Source organism: Phalacrocorax carbo, chromosome 31, assembly GCF_963921805.1.
Source record: "Phalacrocorax carbo chromosome 31, bPhaCar2.1, whole genome shotgun sequence".
In the NCBI taxonomy this organism is placed as follows: Eukaryota; Metazoa; Chordata; class Aves; order Suliformes; family Phalacrocoracidae; genus Phalacrocorax; species Phalacrocorax carbo.
In genome coordinates, this window is record NC_087543.1 from 198,269 (window position 1) to 215,638 (window position 17,370).

Consider the following 17,370-nt stretch of genomic DNA (forward strand, 5'->3'; position numbering starts at 1 on the left):
TCGCCGCAGCGAAATTCTGTGCGGCTTCTCCTCGCCCCGTCGTACCGGCCGCGCTCAAAGGTGGTTTTTTTTGCAGTCTGAGGACGGCGTACGTGACTGGTTGTGAAGCCGCCGCTATGAGAGACAAAAAGCCTTCCTTATGGCACCGGTGATGCCTCCCGCTTGGAAATCGGCGCCGTGTTTTGAGGGGCCCGCTGCGAGCAGCGTCCTTCGAGGAAAGAAGCTCGTCTCGTCCCATGGGTTAGTGGAATTATCGCTCACAGCGCTTTCCCCCAAGCCTTTGGGGTTTGGCTTTTTTTCTTAAGGTACAGCGTGCTCGATTTGTTTTGGTGCCGCAGGACCGCAAAAAAAAAAGGGAGATAGCCGAGTGCAGGGCTTAAATTTTTTTGGTAAGCGCTGCTGACGGTGGGGCTCATCTCCTTCCCCTTCCCCCCCCACCCCCACCATAAACCAGCCCGGAGTTCGGATCCTCTTCCGGCACCGGCCGTCGGCTCCCAGCGCTGGCGAAGGAGAGCGACGGCGCTGGGCTGGCGCCGCGCTTTTATAGCGTAACGCACCAAAATAACCCCCCCCGCCCCCCCCCCCCCCGCCGCGAGGTCCCACCCAGGTACAAACAGAACATATATATCCAATTCAAATCCAGCCAATCCAGGGGTATAAACAAAGCCCCAAGCCCGGCCTCTCGGCAGATTAATTACTCGCACTGGTCAATCACATTTAACCCGCCTAATCAGGGCGCAGGCAAAGCGCCTGGCCCTGCCTACCCCTGCCTGCACCCCGCCAATCGCCAGCGCGGCCTCGTCGCCGGCTCAACCAGTTTGTAACTGGGATGTGGAGGACCCTGGGCTGGGCCGGGCGCCGGGCTGCCCGGGCGTGCCAGCGGCGAGGCTTTATCTCAACAAAAATCCAGCTGAAAGCCGGCGAATATGTTGGGTTTTTTATTTTCCCCAGCTTGCTGTGAGCAGGGAGCTGTTTTCAAGTGTTGCCTTTCAAGAGCGACGATTTTTAAAAACAGTTTTCCTTTTTGTGAGCGAATACACATAAAAATACCCTTTGTGGGGTTTTAATAAGTGCTTAAACCCCTGACGTGGGGGGGGAGGAATCTGGACCTGCCTTAAACCACAGGCTGGGACCGGCAGTGGGCCAGGAGTGCCGAGCAAACCCCTGTCCAGTAGGTTATTTTTTTCACCCAGGATTCAGGAATTAGCTGGAAAAATTGATTTTACACAGGTGTAAAATGACCCGTTTTACGGGGGAAAGCCGTTAACTCTGCGACGATGCAAATTGGGGAGGGGGGCGTGTCACAGTCGCTGTCACCCCTTTTGCTCCGTCAGCAATACTTCTGGTGTCCCCCGTGCCTGTTCTTTGTCCGGGTGACGCAGTCCCTGGCGTGTTAAAAGCAGCTGAGAACGTTTTATTGGGCTATTTATCTGTAAAATACCAACCTTAGGCAACCCTGATTAAGGCACTGGTTCCTCAGAACTGCCTGTGGGTCTTTGCCAGGCCGGGCTGGGGCGGGGGGTTCTCTCCCCACTGCGGCTTTGCTGTACCAACGCCACGCTTTCGGCAGAACTTCCCCCTAAAAACCCTCTAAAATTAAAGGCTGGCCTGGGGGTTTGATCAATAAAATCATTTATTTGTGTTTAAACACCCTTTTTCCCCCAGGGGGGTTCCCCTGTTTGGGGGGGGAGGCTTAGGCCCAGCCTGCCGGCCCTGAGAGGCCCCTCTAACCCCGAGATTTTTCTCCGTTTCATACAGAAACGGGGGCCCGCGCGGGCCAGGACTGGCGAGGATCAGCGCGCTGGTGAGGGCCGTCGGGGAGATCTCCCCCTGGCGTGACTCAGCAGGTATGAGCACCCCCCAGCCGGGAGGAACCGGCAGCCCTGCCTTCCTAGCAAGGCCCCGTTTAGCTAGGCCCATCCTAGCAAGGCCAGGTTCAGCTGGGCCCATCCAGGCAAGGCCAAGTTCAGCTGGGCAAGGCCAGGTTTGGCTGGGCCTGTCACAGCGAGGCCACGTTTGGCTGGGTTCAGCTGGGCTTTTCCTAGTGATGCCAGGTTCAGCTGGGCAAGGCTGGGTTTGGTAGGGTCTGTCCCAGTAAGGCTGGGCTTGGCTAGGCCCATCCTAGCAAAGCTGGGCCCGTCCTGGTGAGGCCAGGTTCGGCTGGGCAAGGCCGGGTACAGCAGGGCCCGTCCTGGATGGGCCGGGTTCCGCAAGGCCTGTCCTAGCAACGCCGTGTTTGGCTGGGCGAGGCCGGGTTCGGCCGGGCCCCTCCTAGCAAGGCCGGGTTGGGCCGGGCCCGTCCCGACGAGGCCGGGTTTAGCTGGGCCCGTCCCAGCAGAGCCGGGCCCGGGGCGCAGCGCGTCCCTCTCGCCGGGCGGGGCGGGGCGGGGGGGGAAGGGGGCGTGGCGTATGCAAATGCAGGGCGCGGGGAGGGGGGGGCGCGGCGGGGGGGGGTGCGCGTTAATCGGGGGCCCTGGGGCGGGCGGGGTGTCCCCGCTGCCGCCGCCCCCCCCCAGCCCGGCGGCGGCCGGCGCGGGGCGCGGAGGGCGATCAGGCAGCGCGCTGAACCCCTATGTGTCGGTGCCTGGCGGGGTCCTGCCTCCGGAGCCCGTGCGGGGATGTCTGGGAGACCCCGCGCCGACTGCTGCTCAAACATCACGGTGAGTTTCTTACAATGCAGCAATTTCGCTTTAAATCGCTTAACTCCGCTACCTGCGGCGGCGGGAGGGGGGGCGGCTGCCCCCTCCCCGGGCACCGGCCCCGCCGCCGCTCCCCCCCCCGCGCCCCGGCCCCGCCGCCCCCGGGCAGCCTCCCGCTGCGGCGGCTGCGGGTCACGTCTCCGGAATACAATGTACCTCCCCAAAAGGAGACGTCGCCCTCCGGCCCCCCCCCCCCCCCCGCCCCCCCGCCCCCTCAATGCACACACTCCCCCCCAAAAGAGGGGGCGCCGACAGCCTTCCCCCCCCCGCCGCCGCCGGGAAGCGCCCTGCTCGTCCCCACCTCCTCCCGGGCGAGGAGAGGGAGGGGGGGGGGGGCTCGGGAGAGGCCGCCGGTTCGCCCTGCCGTGACTCGGTGCTGCTGTCTCGGCCTCTGTGCGCGTCCCCCCCCCGCCGCTCCCCTCCTCCTCTTCCTCCCGGGGACGAGCCGGGGCCGCCTCGGGATGGCTCTGGGAGCGCCGGCACGGAGGGGAAGCGAAGCCTTTGCAATGTCAGGATTCAAAACCTCCATCGCCGGCGCTTCGCTCAGCCCGGACCCGCCGCCGCGGCCTCCCCCGGTTTGGGAAACGGCAAGCTGCGGAGCGTCTCGGCGCCCCGGCGTGTCGGGGGCAGCGCGCCCCACGGGGGGGGCCCTGCTGGCCTTGGCCATCCGAGGGGTGCCCCGCGCCCCCTTACAGCCCCCAGGTTTTTTCCCCTCACTGCGTTAAATAAGGCATTAGTGGAATAAACTACAGTTCGTTGCTCTTCAAATTCTCTTCTAGTTTTCATTTGCTGCTCGCAGCTTCATTTCGGAACGTATTTACCGTTTACGTGTGTGTTTTGGCTTTGCCTTTTTGCGGGAGCGATGCCGGGCGTGTGGTCGTGGTCTTGGTTTCTGTAGTTTTCTCGACACCAGCTCTCCTTCCGGGCTGGTTTTTCCCTCTTCGGTAATTCCGTGTATCCCGCCCGCCGTCCCGTCGGGATCCCTGGTGCCGTCGTGGTCCCCGGACGCACCGTTCACCATCGGAACTTTTGTTGTTTGGCTCAAGAGTAGCTGTCGAACGGCGCCTGCGTGTGACCCACGGGGAAACTGAGGCACGGGGGGGGTTTGCCTGTCCCCCCGCGCTGCGCCGCAGCTGGACCCAATCCCAGGCGCGGCCAAAGCCCGGCGGTGGGTTCGCGGCTGTGGCACCCACCCGGGGCGCCGGGGTGCCGCGCCGAGGGGCTCCCGCTTGGCCGCGCCGGGCTCGGCACGCGCGTTCGCCGTGAGGCCATCGGGTTTGCGCCGCTCCCCCATCCCCTGGTGCCTGCGCCGACGCTTCGCTGCTTACATTTGAACGCTAAAATATATCGCTTTTTTTTTTTGGCTGTTGGTTCTTTGACCCGCGAACGTGTGACAGACACACGTGCTGATCTTCGAGTCGTCGTCGTTATTAATTCTAGAACGAGAGGACGAGGTGGCGGGGCACCGTTACCCCACGGCTATCCCACACCGCGTGTTGTTTCACCCCAGCCTAACCGTCGGGGGAAGGATTCCTCCCGAGTCGCGCGGGCAGCCCGTATTTCGCACGCTTCTCCTTCCCAGAATATTTAGCGATTTAGATACCGGGGGAGAAATCCAGCGCCCTGAAAGCGCGCGATAACCGTTCTCTCTCTCTCTCCGGCGATACAATCACTGCGTCCTTTCTTCCCATCGCGTTAATAAAAATGAGAGGTGGGGGGAAACCCATCTGCAGGGTCCGGCGCGCGCCGAGGGAATACTTTGCACCAGAAAACATTCTGGCGACAAGCGAAGCCGGCGTCCGGCGCGGCTCCCCTTCTCCCCCGCGCCTTCGCTGGGAATCGCCGCCGATGGGAAGGATCCGCTTCTGCGCCCGGCGCTGCGGGGAAACCCAAAATAACACCCTGTCCCGGGGGGGATTTGGTCCTTAAATATCTCCTGAAGCCCTTTTTTTGAGTAGAAAAGAGTATTTCTGGAAGTCTGGAGGGGCGTTTAGAGGGCGGCAGCGTCTTACGTGGAGCTTTCGTGGGTTGTCTTGTGAATGTGCGGGTGAGGCTGGACTCTCAGAGCGCTTTCCTCTTTTTCCTGAGGGGGGAAAAAAAACTCGAGGGGAATGATTTGTGACTCGGCATTTCTTTCCCCCGTGTTTTTTCCCCGATGTGAGAGACTTAACGCTAAATTTAAGTCTCTTTAGGAAAGATAAACACTGGAAATACAGCCTCCGAATCGTCACGTTAGCGGAGCAGCGTTTGTCGCGGTAGCGGCTACGTCTCGCCCTGTGGTAGAGCGGGGTTTTTGGGTCAAGAAACGGGCAGATTGTGTTAACGTTGGAACACCCAGCTCTAAAACACGGCCGTTGGCCTGCGAGAGGCTTCGTGCTCGGTCTCGCTCCCACCACGCTCGCCTCTGACCCCGATTGGGGTACCGAAACAGCGCGGCTGGAAGCCCCTCCCTCAGTTCCCAGCTCCGGGGGGCTTCGGAGCGATGAGCCGGCAGAGCGCAGCCGGCCGATTGCGTTGCCTTCGTTGAGTTCACCGGCGCTTCTCGCCTAACAGCCCCGCGACGCTAAAAGTTAGCGTAGGCTAGGATTAACCGCCCCGTCGGGGTTAAAAATGGTTCAGATCTCGTAGTGGCGGAGGAGAGGGGAGGCTTTTGGCGTTTTCTGCCGGAATTCACCGGGAAAATAGCGCCGTGCACCAAAACTCTCCGGCGCGAGCCGGGCTCGGGCTGTCCCCCTCACGAGGGAATCTCGCCGGTGGCACGGGCAGAGCCGGCGATTGCTATGGAGACTGAGCTATCGTTTCATCTCTTGAGGTGGTCCTTCCAGCCCAGGCCTCTTGGCGAAGCCGAGCGGGGAAAGCTTTTGTTCTTCCCGCCCGTTTCGGACCCGCTCCGTGAACAAACGCCGGGCCGCGGCGTCGGGCGAGCGCCTCTCGCCCATCCCGGCCTAAGCAGGCTCCGAGCGCGGCTCCTCCGCGTTCCCCCTTGGCGGGGAGTTCGCTTCTTCGAGCGACGGGAGAGCGTTTCTGTTCTGCCGCCGAGCCCGAGGAGGGGTTTCACAAGGCGGCTTGGGGTGAGACTGCTTCTTCCCCTTCCTCCGGAGCCGCCGCTTCCCCTTCGGGAGAAGAAGCGGTTCCGTGAGAGGGCGTGCGTGGCGTCCCGCACCGCGACGGCGTGGATTTCTCTCCAGTGTTACTATTTAATAGCTGAAATATTTCCAAATCCTCACGCAGGGAGTTAAAGCCGCAGTCGTGCCCGAGCGGTCGCGCGCTCCGTCCCACTCCACGCTTCCCAATCCTCCCAGCCCCGGGCCCCGCGCTCTCCCCTTCTCCCTCCTCGCCTTCTCCGGCAGCAAAGTGACCTGATTTTTGTCAGTTTTATTGCTGACTGGAAGTCAGCCGCGAAAACAAGACTCCTGCGGCCGACGGGAGCAGCCGGGGAGGCCGGGCCGGCTGCGGGCGGAGGCCGAGATGGCTTGAGTTTACATTCAGCGCGTGTTTGGAAGTTGTTTCTGCTGCCGTAAGGAGTAGAAACGTTCGTTGCGGTTTTGACGAGAAGGTCGTGGGTCGGCGCGTGACGAGGCGTTCACCTGCAAAAAGCTGTTGGTTTTGCGGCTCGTTTCAGACACGGATTTCTGAGGAAAATGCTGTGGAGTTGTTGGAGAACTTAAGAAAACTGTCAACGTTTATTTTGTTATCAGTCGTCATTAAAAGTGAAGGCTTTTGAGCCAGCCTGGAAGGGGTTCGGACCCATTTCCTGCGAGGACTGCGCGTAGCTGAGTGTGTTTCTCCGATTTCTCGTCCGTCTTTCCCAAATCTGCTCCCCAAACTCCCACCCCGGCACCCCGCTGTCACGTGAACTGGCCTGGTTTTGGGCGTCCGCCGTCGGAGGCGCGGGACTCGTCGCTCCGCGTGGCGGCTCCGGGGACGACCTGCCTTCGCGCCGGCTCCCCCTCGGCCCCGTGTCCGAGCGCTGCCGCACCTTCCCCCCCCCTCCCCGGTAGGAGAACAACCTTTACATCCAACAAAACCGTGAGCCGTTCGCTGGACGTCGGGACCAAAGGGCGGGCCAAAACGCCCCGCGACGGCCGCTCGCTGTCGAGGGAAACCGGGAGCGGCGTTTCCCGGCCGGGAAGCGTTCGCCGAGCTCCTTCCCCACGTCCTCTTCTCCCCCTGCCCTCCGGCCCTGGGAAGTATCCCCCCTCCTTCCCCAAAAAAGCGAGCTCTTTGCCTCCCATTGTATTTCTCCTCCTCCTCCCGCTGCGGTCGAGGGAATGCGAGTCTGGAAATGATTTCGAGAAAAAAAAAAAAAAAAAAAAGCTCCGAGTCAGTCCTGCGTCGCGCAGGGGGAGGGGAGGGCGGCCCGGGACGGTGCGAGTCCCCGCCGCCGCGAGGAAAAGGCTTCCCCGAGCCCGGAACGGGACGTTTCCCGTCGCCGCCGCGGGCTTGTCTCGTCCCTCCCGCCCGCGCGAAGGCAAGAGTTGTCCTGGCCGTGAAACCAGGTCGATGCTGAACGAGTTACGGGGACGCGGGACAGGCGGAGAGGCGGCTTGGGTGGATTTAATCGGTTTTTGAGTAACGCTCAACCTCCAAACCCTACGCAAATGGTTTTACTTTGGTTTTAACGTTCCTCCTGCAGGAAGAAACGTCCGAGGTTGCTCTCGAGCGGCCCGCACCTGCAGCTGCCCTCCGCTTGCGCCTCGGGGCAGCCGAAGCCTTTTCCTTTCCGTAGCTTTTTTTAAGCAGAAATCCCTGAAGGAAAGAGGGCGGACTTTGGTTCCTCGGGGGCAGGGGCTGCCCGGCTGTCGGCGTCCCAGCCCTACGGGACGGCAGAGCGGGGACGCCGCTCCTGCTGCGCCCATCCCGAGGGCTGGAAATGAACCAGAAGCTTCTCAAACCGCCCCCCGCAGCAGGTTCCTGCTGCGAGATGTTCGTCTCACCCCCGAGAAATATAGAGGGGGAGAAAGCGCCCTGAAACCCCTCGGCGACCGGGCCGGCGCTCCGACTTCAGGGCGAGTCGGAAACCTAAATTCCTGGTGGCCGGGCTTTTAAAAAGCGCCGTCATCTCTAAAATGGGTCTAAGGTTACCGGTGCGCTCGCGGCGCGGGGGGGAGTTCGAGTTCGGGTCGCCGCGAGACGCCGCAGGCGCTTTCACGCTCCGTATCTCCGAGGCGTTTGGCGCAGGGAGCAGCCGCTTCCCCCCGGTTCCTGCAAACTCCGGCGCCGTAGGAGAACGGCGACGGGCAAAGGCGATTAGAACGTGTTCCTTTTACTGCTGGGTTTGTTTCTGGAGACTCACCTGGAACACGACGCCCCTCACTCGGCGCGTCGCAAAACCTGCGATTTAACTCGCGGCTGCCGCAGCCCCTAACAGAACTGCTGAAACCATCAGCCCGGCTGCTCTGGCTCCGAGCGAGCGCCAACCCCCGGAATATTTTTGGTACAGGAACAGCAGAAAACGTTACCGGCACCGAGGGCCGGAGCGTGCGCGCGGATTAGGCTGCGCGGGGAGCTGGTTTATGCACCCCCTCTTCCGAGACCCGCTTGTTTGTGTGTAGGGCAGCACCCGCCACCGAGGATGGGCTAGGCCGGTTAATTTTAGGGCTCAGATCCTTTTAACTGGGAAATTTTAAGTATCCTTCTCCGTCCTCTCGTAGAATGAGGTGCTCGGTGTGTTCAAACGCTCCCTCTGCGCCGCGAGAGCCGCTGCTTTTCCTTACGGAGCTCCGCTCCCAACCCCTCCGTTGAAAATAAGGGTCTTTCCAATCCTCATATCACCCGTTTTCCCCGAGAAGGGAAAATTCGGGTTCCCCTTGACGGAGACGGCCCGGCTAAACGCGCTCAAACAGCGCGGGTCGCTTTTGACGGCAGCCGGACGCGCGACGCGTACGGCGGAGGCTACGACGCGCCTCCCGGGCGCTACGGTTGCGGTAGAAAAATCAGCCGGGATGGCGATCTGGTGAAGGAGCCGAAAAAACGCCCGATCCCCGCGCGCCGAGGGCCGCTCCCCCGCCGCGGACGCGTATCCCTAAGGCCGCGCGGGGAGGACGGATGGCGTTCGCTCACCGCGCCTCGTTGGCTGCCGCGTGGCAATCGGCAGCGGGCACGGTAACCCGTGCCCTCCCAGAGCGCGGCCGGAGCTCTTCGCGCTCAGATACGCCCAGAGCTCGGTTTAGCGCTTTAAACTCCACGTAAAGCCGGGGACCGGGCTTAGGGTCCCTTCCGGCGCCGAGGAGCAGCACCCGATCTATTCCCGGTCTCCTCGTTACATGTTTCAACGCTCCGGAGCAAAACGAGGCTCGCGCTGCTCCTCTTTTACCTCCTTATTTTCCATTATTAATCGAAAGAAAGCATTTAAAGGCGCCTCGGCTGGCGCGGTGGCGCGGCGAGCTGCGGCGTGGGTGTTCGGAGCGGCGAGGTTTGCCTTCTTTAAGGGGGTCAGTTCTGCATCCCCCCGGCCCCGTATCCATGACAGCACGCTGCATCCTCGGCGCTCGCAGCCCAAATAATCCACTCGCGCCTCTCGCAGACAGAGATTAACATCGAGGGGAAACGACGTCCTATCGCGCAATCTTGGCTTTGAGGGTTTTAAGGCATTCCGGAAGCCCGGAACGCTGGGGTTTGGGTGTTGGTTTTGAGCACGGACGGCGGCACCGGGGCGCCTGGATTTCTGGTTCCCGCTCGGATTCCGTCTTGGCTTTTCACCCTGGCTCCTTAACGCTTCAAACAGACCCGTTGGCGTTCAGAGCCCCGCTCCTCTGGGGGTCCGTTCGTCAGGTTACCGGGCAGCTGCCGTAACAATCCGCCTGGTTTTGCCCCTTACGGCACGACTGCGCAAAGCGGATCCGTTCCGTGCGTCGCCTCCCACCCATAGTCGGCGCGGGGTCGCTCAAAACAAGAGGTTAGCGAAGCACGAGCGCTCCCCTCCCGCCCCTCGGCGCGGCGGGGTCGTGGCGGGGAGGCTTATCCGTGCGAGGCGGGCTGTGGACGTTAAGCAAAGCCGCCGACACCGTCTCCCACAGCACCCTCCCAGAGAAGCTGGCGGCTCATGGCTTGGGCGGGTGGACCCTTCGCTGGGTAAAAACTGGCTGGGTGGCCGAGCCCAGAGTTGTGGTGACGGAGCCGAATCCAGCTGGAGGCCGGTCACAGCGGGGCTCCCCAGGGCTCGGTGTTGGGGCCGGTCTTGTTTAATGTCTTTATTGATGATCTGGGCGAGGGGATCGAGGGCACCCTCAGTGACTTTGCAGATGACACCAAGCTGGGTGGGGGTGTCGATCAGCTCGAGGGCAGGAAGGCCCTACAGAGGGACCTGGACAGGCTGGATCGATGGGCCGAGGCCAGTTGTGTGAGGTTTAACAAGGCCAAGTGCCGGGTCCTGCCCTTGGGTCACACCAGGCCTGGGGCAGAGGGGCTGGGAAGTGCCCGGCGGAGAAGGCCCTGGGGGTGCTGGCTGACAGCCGGCTGGGCATGAGCCAGCAGTGCCCGGGTGGCCAAGGAGGCCACCAGCCCCCGGGCTTGTGTCAGCACTGGGGTGGCCAGCAGGAGCCGGGCAGGGATGGGGCCCCTGTGCTCGGCCCTGGGGAGGCCCCACCTCGAGTGCTGGGCTCAGGTTTGGGCCCCTCGGGACAAGAAGGGCCTGGAGGGGCTGGAGCGTGTCCAGAGAAGGGCAGCGGGGCTGGGGCAGGGTCTGGAGCACAAGTGTGCTGGGGGGCGGCTGGGGGGGCTGGGGGGGTTTAGCCTGGAGAAGGGGGGGCTGAGGGGAGCCCTTCTCGCTCTCTGCAGCCCCCTGAGAGGGGCTGGAGTGAGGGGGGGGTTGGTCTCTGCTCCCAAGGAACAAGCAATGGGACAAGAGGAAACGGCCTCCGGTGCTTTGGGGAGGTTTAAATTGGAGATTAGGAAAAACGCCTTCACCAAAACAGCGGTCAGGCCCTGGCAGAGGCTGCCCAGGGAGGTGGGGGAGTCACCGTCCCTGGGGGTATTTAGAAGACGTGCAGACGCGGCACTTGGGGACACGGTTTAGGAGACCTGGGGGTGTTGGGTTGGCCGTTGGACTCGATGATCCGAGAGGTCTTTTCCAGCCTTAATAATTCTACAAAGATTCCTCAGAAAACCAAGGGAAGGCTGGGGCTGCTCCCGGGTGGGTCCAAAGCCTGTTAATATTTCCAGCTAAGGAACAGCGGTAACGCGAACCTCAACCCGGAGAGGTGCGTGCTCCGAGCGGTGGGTTTTTGCGTACATTGTGGGTTAAAAACCGACGTTTTAATTCCATCCAGAGCGGCCGCGGAGGCTGCGCGGAGCCCTGGTTACCCCGTCTGTGCCGGCGCGTACGTCGGGCCTCCTTCACCCCTTCCCTCGTTATCCAACGCTACCCCAAAGAGAGCTTCCCCCGCTCGAGGGGGGCCGAGCCTTACCCTCCCGTCCGCCGGCGGCTGCCCCGTAGCTGCGGTCGGAGGAGGGTTTACAGAATCACCTGGGCCGAGGCGGCGGAAGGCGTGCGCCGAACGGGGACAGTGAGGTGAGGGAATCATTGGGAGGGGGGCGAAAACACCGATTCCAAGTTGATCTGTTAAAAATAGACGTTGGTGGTTGGTATGTTCAGAATCTGGGCCGTTGCCTTTTCTAAGTTGCTGCTAGGAAAAGGGAGGAAAAAAAACCTGTTTGTGTTTCAAATATTTATTAGTGCCGCGAAAATAACCCGTACGGGGTTTAGTTTCTGTTTCGGGGGTTTGTGCGCTTAAAAACGTGAGCCACCGGATGGATTTCCGGAGGAATCCTTTCCTTCAGCCCCTTTCGGTGGGGAAAGCACGGCATTCCCGCAGGTCCTCCGCATTGAAATGGAGATTTCCTCCGGTCCCCCGGGCAGGATTCTTGCAGAGTCTGCAAATCCCGCCGTGCGGTGCCCTACGGGGAAATTATCATTTCCAGCTTTCTCCCCCGGAAAGCTTTAGCTGGGGTGGGGTGGGGGGTTGCCCTCCTCTCCCGCCCAGCACACCTTTTATTTTGCGTAATAGATAAATCTGCCGGGACGACGGAAAAAGAGGATGGCAGCGGCGAAATAGGGGCTGGTGCCTTTTTCATCCGCCTGCTTGTAATTCCCGTCGTTATACAATTGATGAACGCGCCTTGGGCTGTCAAAAAATGGGTGGTTTAATATTTTTTCTCCCCCCACCCCGTTTCTGGAGTATAAGCTGCGCGTCCTCAGAGCAGGAAGAAGTCCAAAAGTTTGATTAAACGGGGATGCGAAGGTAAAATAGGGGTTTCCTCGGGGTTTCGGCCCCGATGGCGGACCCTGAGCCCGCCGTAGGGCGTCGGGCGGGGCGGCAGCCGCGTCTCACTGTCACCGTCGGGGTTTGGCGGTTCCCCTCCAGCTCGGGTTCACCCTGACGCGGATGAAAACGCCTCCGTTTCGGTAAAGCCCCGAGCGCGACGTCCCTCGGCGAGAGGAGCTCGACGTCGCAGAGGCTTTCCGAGGGTCGCGGGGGTAGTTCGGCCGCTGGTGCTGGAGCCGAACAAAAACCTTAAAACCAACCGATTCGGGGAACGAGGCGCCTCGTCGGGCTCACGTAGATTTAGCGAGTCGTTGTCCCCGTCGCCTTGTTCCGCCGTTCCCTCGGGAGGTTGGCGGTAAATTAACTCTCGATGCGGTGAAAGCGAGCGCTGAGGAGATCCTCGGTACTTCCCTGCCCTCGTTTTACATAAATTCGCCCGCAGGCGGGTCTGGGCGTCCTCTGCCCCCCCCCCATCCCTTCTCAATTCGGTTTCTCCTCCCTGGAAAAACCCCTCGCGCGCGAGAGTGTCGCCGAAGCTCTCGGGGACCCCGCTCCGCCAGCGGCTTCGCGCCTGTTTTTATCGCTGACCTCGGTAAGGGGAAGCCGGGGGAAACCGAAGGCGCAAAAGCAAACGTTAATCAAACCTAAAAACCGAAAAGAAAACACGTAATTGGTGTTGAGGGTATAAACTTTGCGCGCGGGGTGTAATTTGATCGTCCTCTGCGGTAAGAGCGCGAAGCGCGGAGGGGATCAAAGGGACCCTGTCGGGAAGGAAAAAGCGCTCGCTCGATACGGGCACGGCCTTCCGCGGTGCCGGGGCGGCGCGAGGCTCCAAACTCACCCCCTCGCGGGGCGCCTCGCTCCCCAGCTCGGGTGAACGAGGCGTAACGACCGCCGCCGCGGCCCCTTGGTTTAACACCGCGTCCGCGCGGCGTGTGAGGCGACGGGGGACCCCGGCCTGTTGTCAGTATTTTCTTCCGTGCTCTTCCTCGCTCGTTTTCTGGTTCCACGCGTCCCTTGTGCGCCCCCGTCCTCTCTCCCCGTAAGCCGAGCGATGCTGGCCTTGGGGGGAAGCAACGAACCTCGCAAGAGCCCTTAATCACGGCCCGTTTCAGAAAGCCGGAGCAGAAACGCTCTGCCTTGTTAGACGGGGAGCTTCAGCGAAGCTCGTGGGACCCGGATCTCACACACACATCTCCGCGTTTTACCTCATCCGTCTTTAAATCGTGACTTACCTCGCTTAGCCTGGTAAACTTCCCAAGGCCTGTTTTTTCCCCCTGGGCCATAAACGCACCGCGAAATACGACAGCTTTTGGGGGCTGGAGGTCGCCGTGTGCGCCCGTACGTCTCGGCGGGCCGCGGGCGGCGTCGCACACCGGCGGGGAGACCTCCCTTCCCGTCCCCCCCCACCGCAGCAGCCGGGGCTCGTCGTAAGAAATAGGCATTTAACCAAAAGCGGCCGCTTTGCTCAGGCCCTCCCGGACGCGTTCCCTGCGGAGGTTCGCCGCAGCGCTGGCAAAACCCCCCCCGAACCGCCGTCGCTGGCGCGTTCTCGTGTTTGCAGGTCGTCGCGCGGAGCCGCTTTGTGCTCGGCGTTGTCGGTATCCGTCGCGGCGCCGGTATTTATTGTCTCGAAGCGGAGGCGAAACGCGGGGAAGCCGAATGCTCCGGCCGCGAAAGCGCGGCGGTGCCGCGTCCAGCCCCTCGGAGGATGCTGCGCCGTCTCGGCCCGGCCCGCAGGCCAGCCCAGGGATTGCTTGTGTCCAGCTTCTTGTCTTTTTGTGAGGCTTTTTTCAGCCGCCGGTGAGGCTGTAAAGGAAGAAGAAGGGAAAAGTCTTCCTGCTTAGACAGCCTGTTAATTTTTGGCATGGAAAACGAGGAGGAAAACGCGTTTCCAGTGATTTTTGTCAACCGTTTTTTCAGCCAATGCTCTGAAAGCGCTGAGCGAGGGCTCTGAGCCGAAGCGGGCTCGCCTGGGTTTAGTTACGCCTGTCCTAGGCTGGTTTCCCAGCGCCGTGGCTGAGGGCTCGCGGCTCCGTCGGTTCTTCCGCGGTGCCTGGCTCGGCGGGGGCAGCCGTTGCTCGTGCCTCCCTTCGCGACGCGTTTCTATCCCCTTCTCACGACTGCCGCTCCTGAGGAGGACGGGACCTTTTTTCACCCTAAAACCGTGACCTGACCCGCTCCCGGGCTCGGGAGCCCGTTTCCCCCGAGCCTAGCAAAGGTAATTCGCAGCTTGAAGGCGACGGCAGCTCCGTTTTGGTGCCAGCCCCGGTGATTTACCGGCGCCGGGGGTGGCGTGGGGCCGGCAGCCTCCCGCACCTCCTCGTCTTTGGGTGGTCAGGGCATCCTCAGCTTTCCGGAGAGTTATCTCAAACGATGCGGGCGTCGTACAAAACGTACCCGAATCGTTATCTCTAATTACAAAGGGAAGCCAAGTCACAAGAGGAATAATGATTATAGTGTCTTAAATACAATAAAACAAAGAATAATTAACGATTAAGGAGCGGGCTGCAGACAGGACTCCGCAGGGCCCCCGCCGCCTTCGGTTCTTGCCTCCCTCGGGCACGGGGCAGCCTCGGCGCAACCGTGCCGGCGACCCCTCCGCCGAGCCCCCCTCGCCTCGAGCTCCCCCGCCTCGTCCTTTGGCAGGCGGGACCCCCCCGGCTGCGGTGGGGACGAGGCCGGTCAGACCGAAAGCTGGGCTCTGCGGCCCGCGCCGAGGGAAGCGACCCCCCCAGGGCTGCCGGGCGAGGCCGGGCAGATCTTACCCACCGAAACCCAGACGTTTGGGCACATGTGAGGAGGAAACGTTGCTTCGGAGACAGCGAAGGCTCTTTTCTTTCCTCTTTGCAAACGGCGGGCTGGAAATACTAAACTCTCTTCCCCTTTTGTGGGCGGCCTTGCTCCGCAGGGCCTGCTCGGCCGCGCCGGCTTCTCCCCTCGCTGCGGTTCCTTTTCCTGATGAGACCTCACCGGGACGATCCGGGGACGGGGGCCGCGGCTTTCCTCCGCTGCAGGAGAAGGAAGACTGCTTGTAAGCGCTTCCAAACAGTCTTTTCCGTCTCCTTTTCAAGAGCTTCCCGGGACGTAAAGTTCGGTGTTTCCCTTCCCGCTCCGTTTACGCCGGCGAACGGCTTTTCCCCGCGTCGCCCCGCCGTTGCCGGCATTCGCGAGCGCGTGAGGTCTAAAAATAGGCTGACGTCGAGCGTTATCGTGTAATAAAATCAAGTCGGGGCTGCTGCCGGCGCGGAGCGGAGCGAGGATCCGCCGTCGGCTCGGCATGCGGAGCGCAGCCGTTACGGAAACGCCCCGGCTTTTGCCAAAAATACGTTCCTCGGCGTTCTCCTCAACAAAGCGGGGGGGAACCGCCCGGAAGCAAAATGGGGCTGCGGAACGTCTTTGCGCGGTAGAAACTCTCCTCCTCGCCTTTTTGCCGTGTTTTTCGCAGGGCGGTTTGGCTTCTTGGCCGGCGGCGCGCTGCCAAGCGCCGCCGCTCCCGGCCGCTCCCCGCCCCGCTTTTGGTCTGGGGCGACGTACTTTTTAGCGCGGAAGATGAAAACGCCTGCGGGATGGCAGCGCTGAAGGCCGTTTGCCTCCCTCTCGTCGCGCTGGACTTCACCAGGCCCCTGTAAACGGACGGAAAAGGACGCGACCGCAGGTGGCTCGTCGGCTTTAGCGACAGCGCCGCGTCCTTCGCCGGCTCCCGTTTATTTTATTTCTTTTTAAAAGAGCGAGCGAGCGCAGTGGCGCCCACCTACGCGCGCGTCGTGCCCGAAACCTTCCCCAAAGGTCCGGTTGCGGTGTCGGGGTGGGATCAAACGCTTAAAATAACTTTGTGGGAAGGGGGTCGCAGCGGGGTCTGCCCGGAACACCCTGCCTCGCCGGGCAGCGCCGCTCCGCACGTCCCGCCGACACCGACCGCGGTTTTCCCATCAACGACGCGGCGCCCTCGTATTTCCTACGTACGGCTGCGCCTTCCGCGGCGCTCCGGCGAGCTCGGGGAAGGGGGTTCCCCCGCGGACGCCCCCCGCGCCGATCCCAACGCCTTTCCCGGTCGTGGGTTTGATTTTCACGGCGGAGGAAAGGTCCGAAAGGCTGGGATCGTGGAGAGCCGGGCCAGGTCTGCCGCGGGAACGGGCCGGGGGCTGCGGACTTCTTTCCTCGAGCCCTGTTTGCTGAATCACGCGGTCTCTTCGTCCAAAGGCTCCGTAAATATATCCGCGCTGAGGGACTGTGGAAACGGACTCTGCCTCGGCAGCGGCGTCACCGCCGTGGCTTGGACGTGAAATAATGTTAGGAAGTGCTTACGCTGCCCTTCTTGGGGTGGTTTGTTTCGTTTTTTGAAGCATTTTAGACCCCCAAACTTCTCTCGGCTTGCAGCTTTTCAGCCCTGCGCCGCTTCCTCGCAGGACGAGGCCGGGATTAAATGTTGTGAAGACTTCAAGTCCTCCCTGGCTGTGGAGCGCGGGGGCCGCTGGCTGCATCGCTCCTTCCTTCGGCGGGACGCGGCAAAACCGCTCCGTCCTTCGGTGGGACGCGGCAAAACCGCTCCGTCCTTCGGCGGGACGCGGCAAAACCGCTCCTTTCTTAGGCGGGACGCGGCAAAACCGCTCCGTCCTTCGGCAGGACGCGGCAAAACCGCTCCGTCCTTCGGCGGGATGCGGCAAAACCGCTCCGTCCTTCGGCGGGACGCGGCAAAACCGCTCCTTCCTTCGGCGGGACGCGGCAAAACCGCTCCGTCCTTCGGCGGGACGCGGCAAAACCGCTCCGTCCTTCGGCGGGACGCGGCAAAACCGCTCCGTCCTTCGGCGGGACGCGGCAAAACCGCTCCTTCCTTCGGCGGGACGCGGCAAAACCGCTCCGTTCTTAGGCGGGACGCGGCAAAACCGCTCCTTTCTTAGGCGGGACGCGGCAAAACCGCTCCTTCCTTCGGTGGGACGCGGCAAAACCGCTCCGTTTTGGGTGAAAACCCCCCAAAGATGTCGTTTTGTGGTTTAAAAAGGGGTAAAACCGGGCCCTCTCGGGCCGCTGGCCGATCACCCGCGCGGCACCGCCGGCCGTTGGTCCCACCCCAGCGCCGGGGCGGACGCGGCGCATCCGGCAGCCGAACAAATCCTGTGGCAAATCTCCTATTTCGCGACTCTTTTTGCCTTGACTTTGAGCGCGTTTCGTCGGCCGACGTCATCGCGTTGCCCCGCCCTGCGGCGATGACGCTGTTTGTGACGTCACGCTTCTTCCTCCCCTGGCGGATGGCCGTCGCCTCCCCTGGAGCGCCCTTTGCCCGGCGGCTATGGCTAAAAGGCAGCGGGTTTAATGCGTATATTTAAGGAATATCATCTATTTATAGGTGAGAACTCAGAGCTCTGGGGTTTCCGTCTGCCTCTGAACACAGCGCTTTGCTGGGC

The 17,370-nt window shown here is 62.0% G+C and overlaps 1 protein-coding gene across 5 annotated transcripts in view; it reads left to right on the forward strand.

Moving 5' to 3' along the window:
- The first annotated feature begins 139 nt into the window (after nt 1-139).
- The window catches only part of BICRA (BRD4 interacting chromatin remodeling complex associated protein), a 37,196-nt gene continuing 19,965 nt past the window's right edge, over nt 140-17,370 (forward strand). For 3 of the 5 annotated variants that reach the window (XM_064437390.1, XM_064437394.1, XM_064437391.1), the window contains exons 1-2: nt 140-240; nt 1,759-1,847. In XM_064437390.1, coding sequence (XP_064293460.1) covers nt 140-240; nt 1,759-1,847 — 190 coding nt within the window. Of the gene's footprint in view, nt 241-1,758; nt 1,848-2,470; nt 2,661-17,370 lie in introns of those variants that run through there. The other 2 variants (XM_064437392.1, XM_064437393.1) reach the window with 1 other exon arrangement.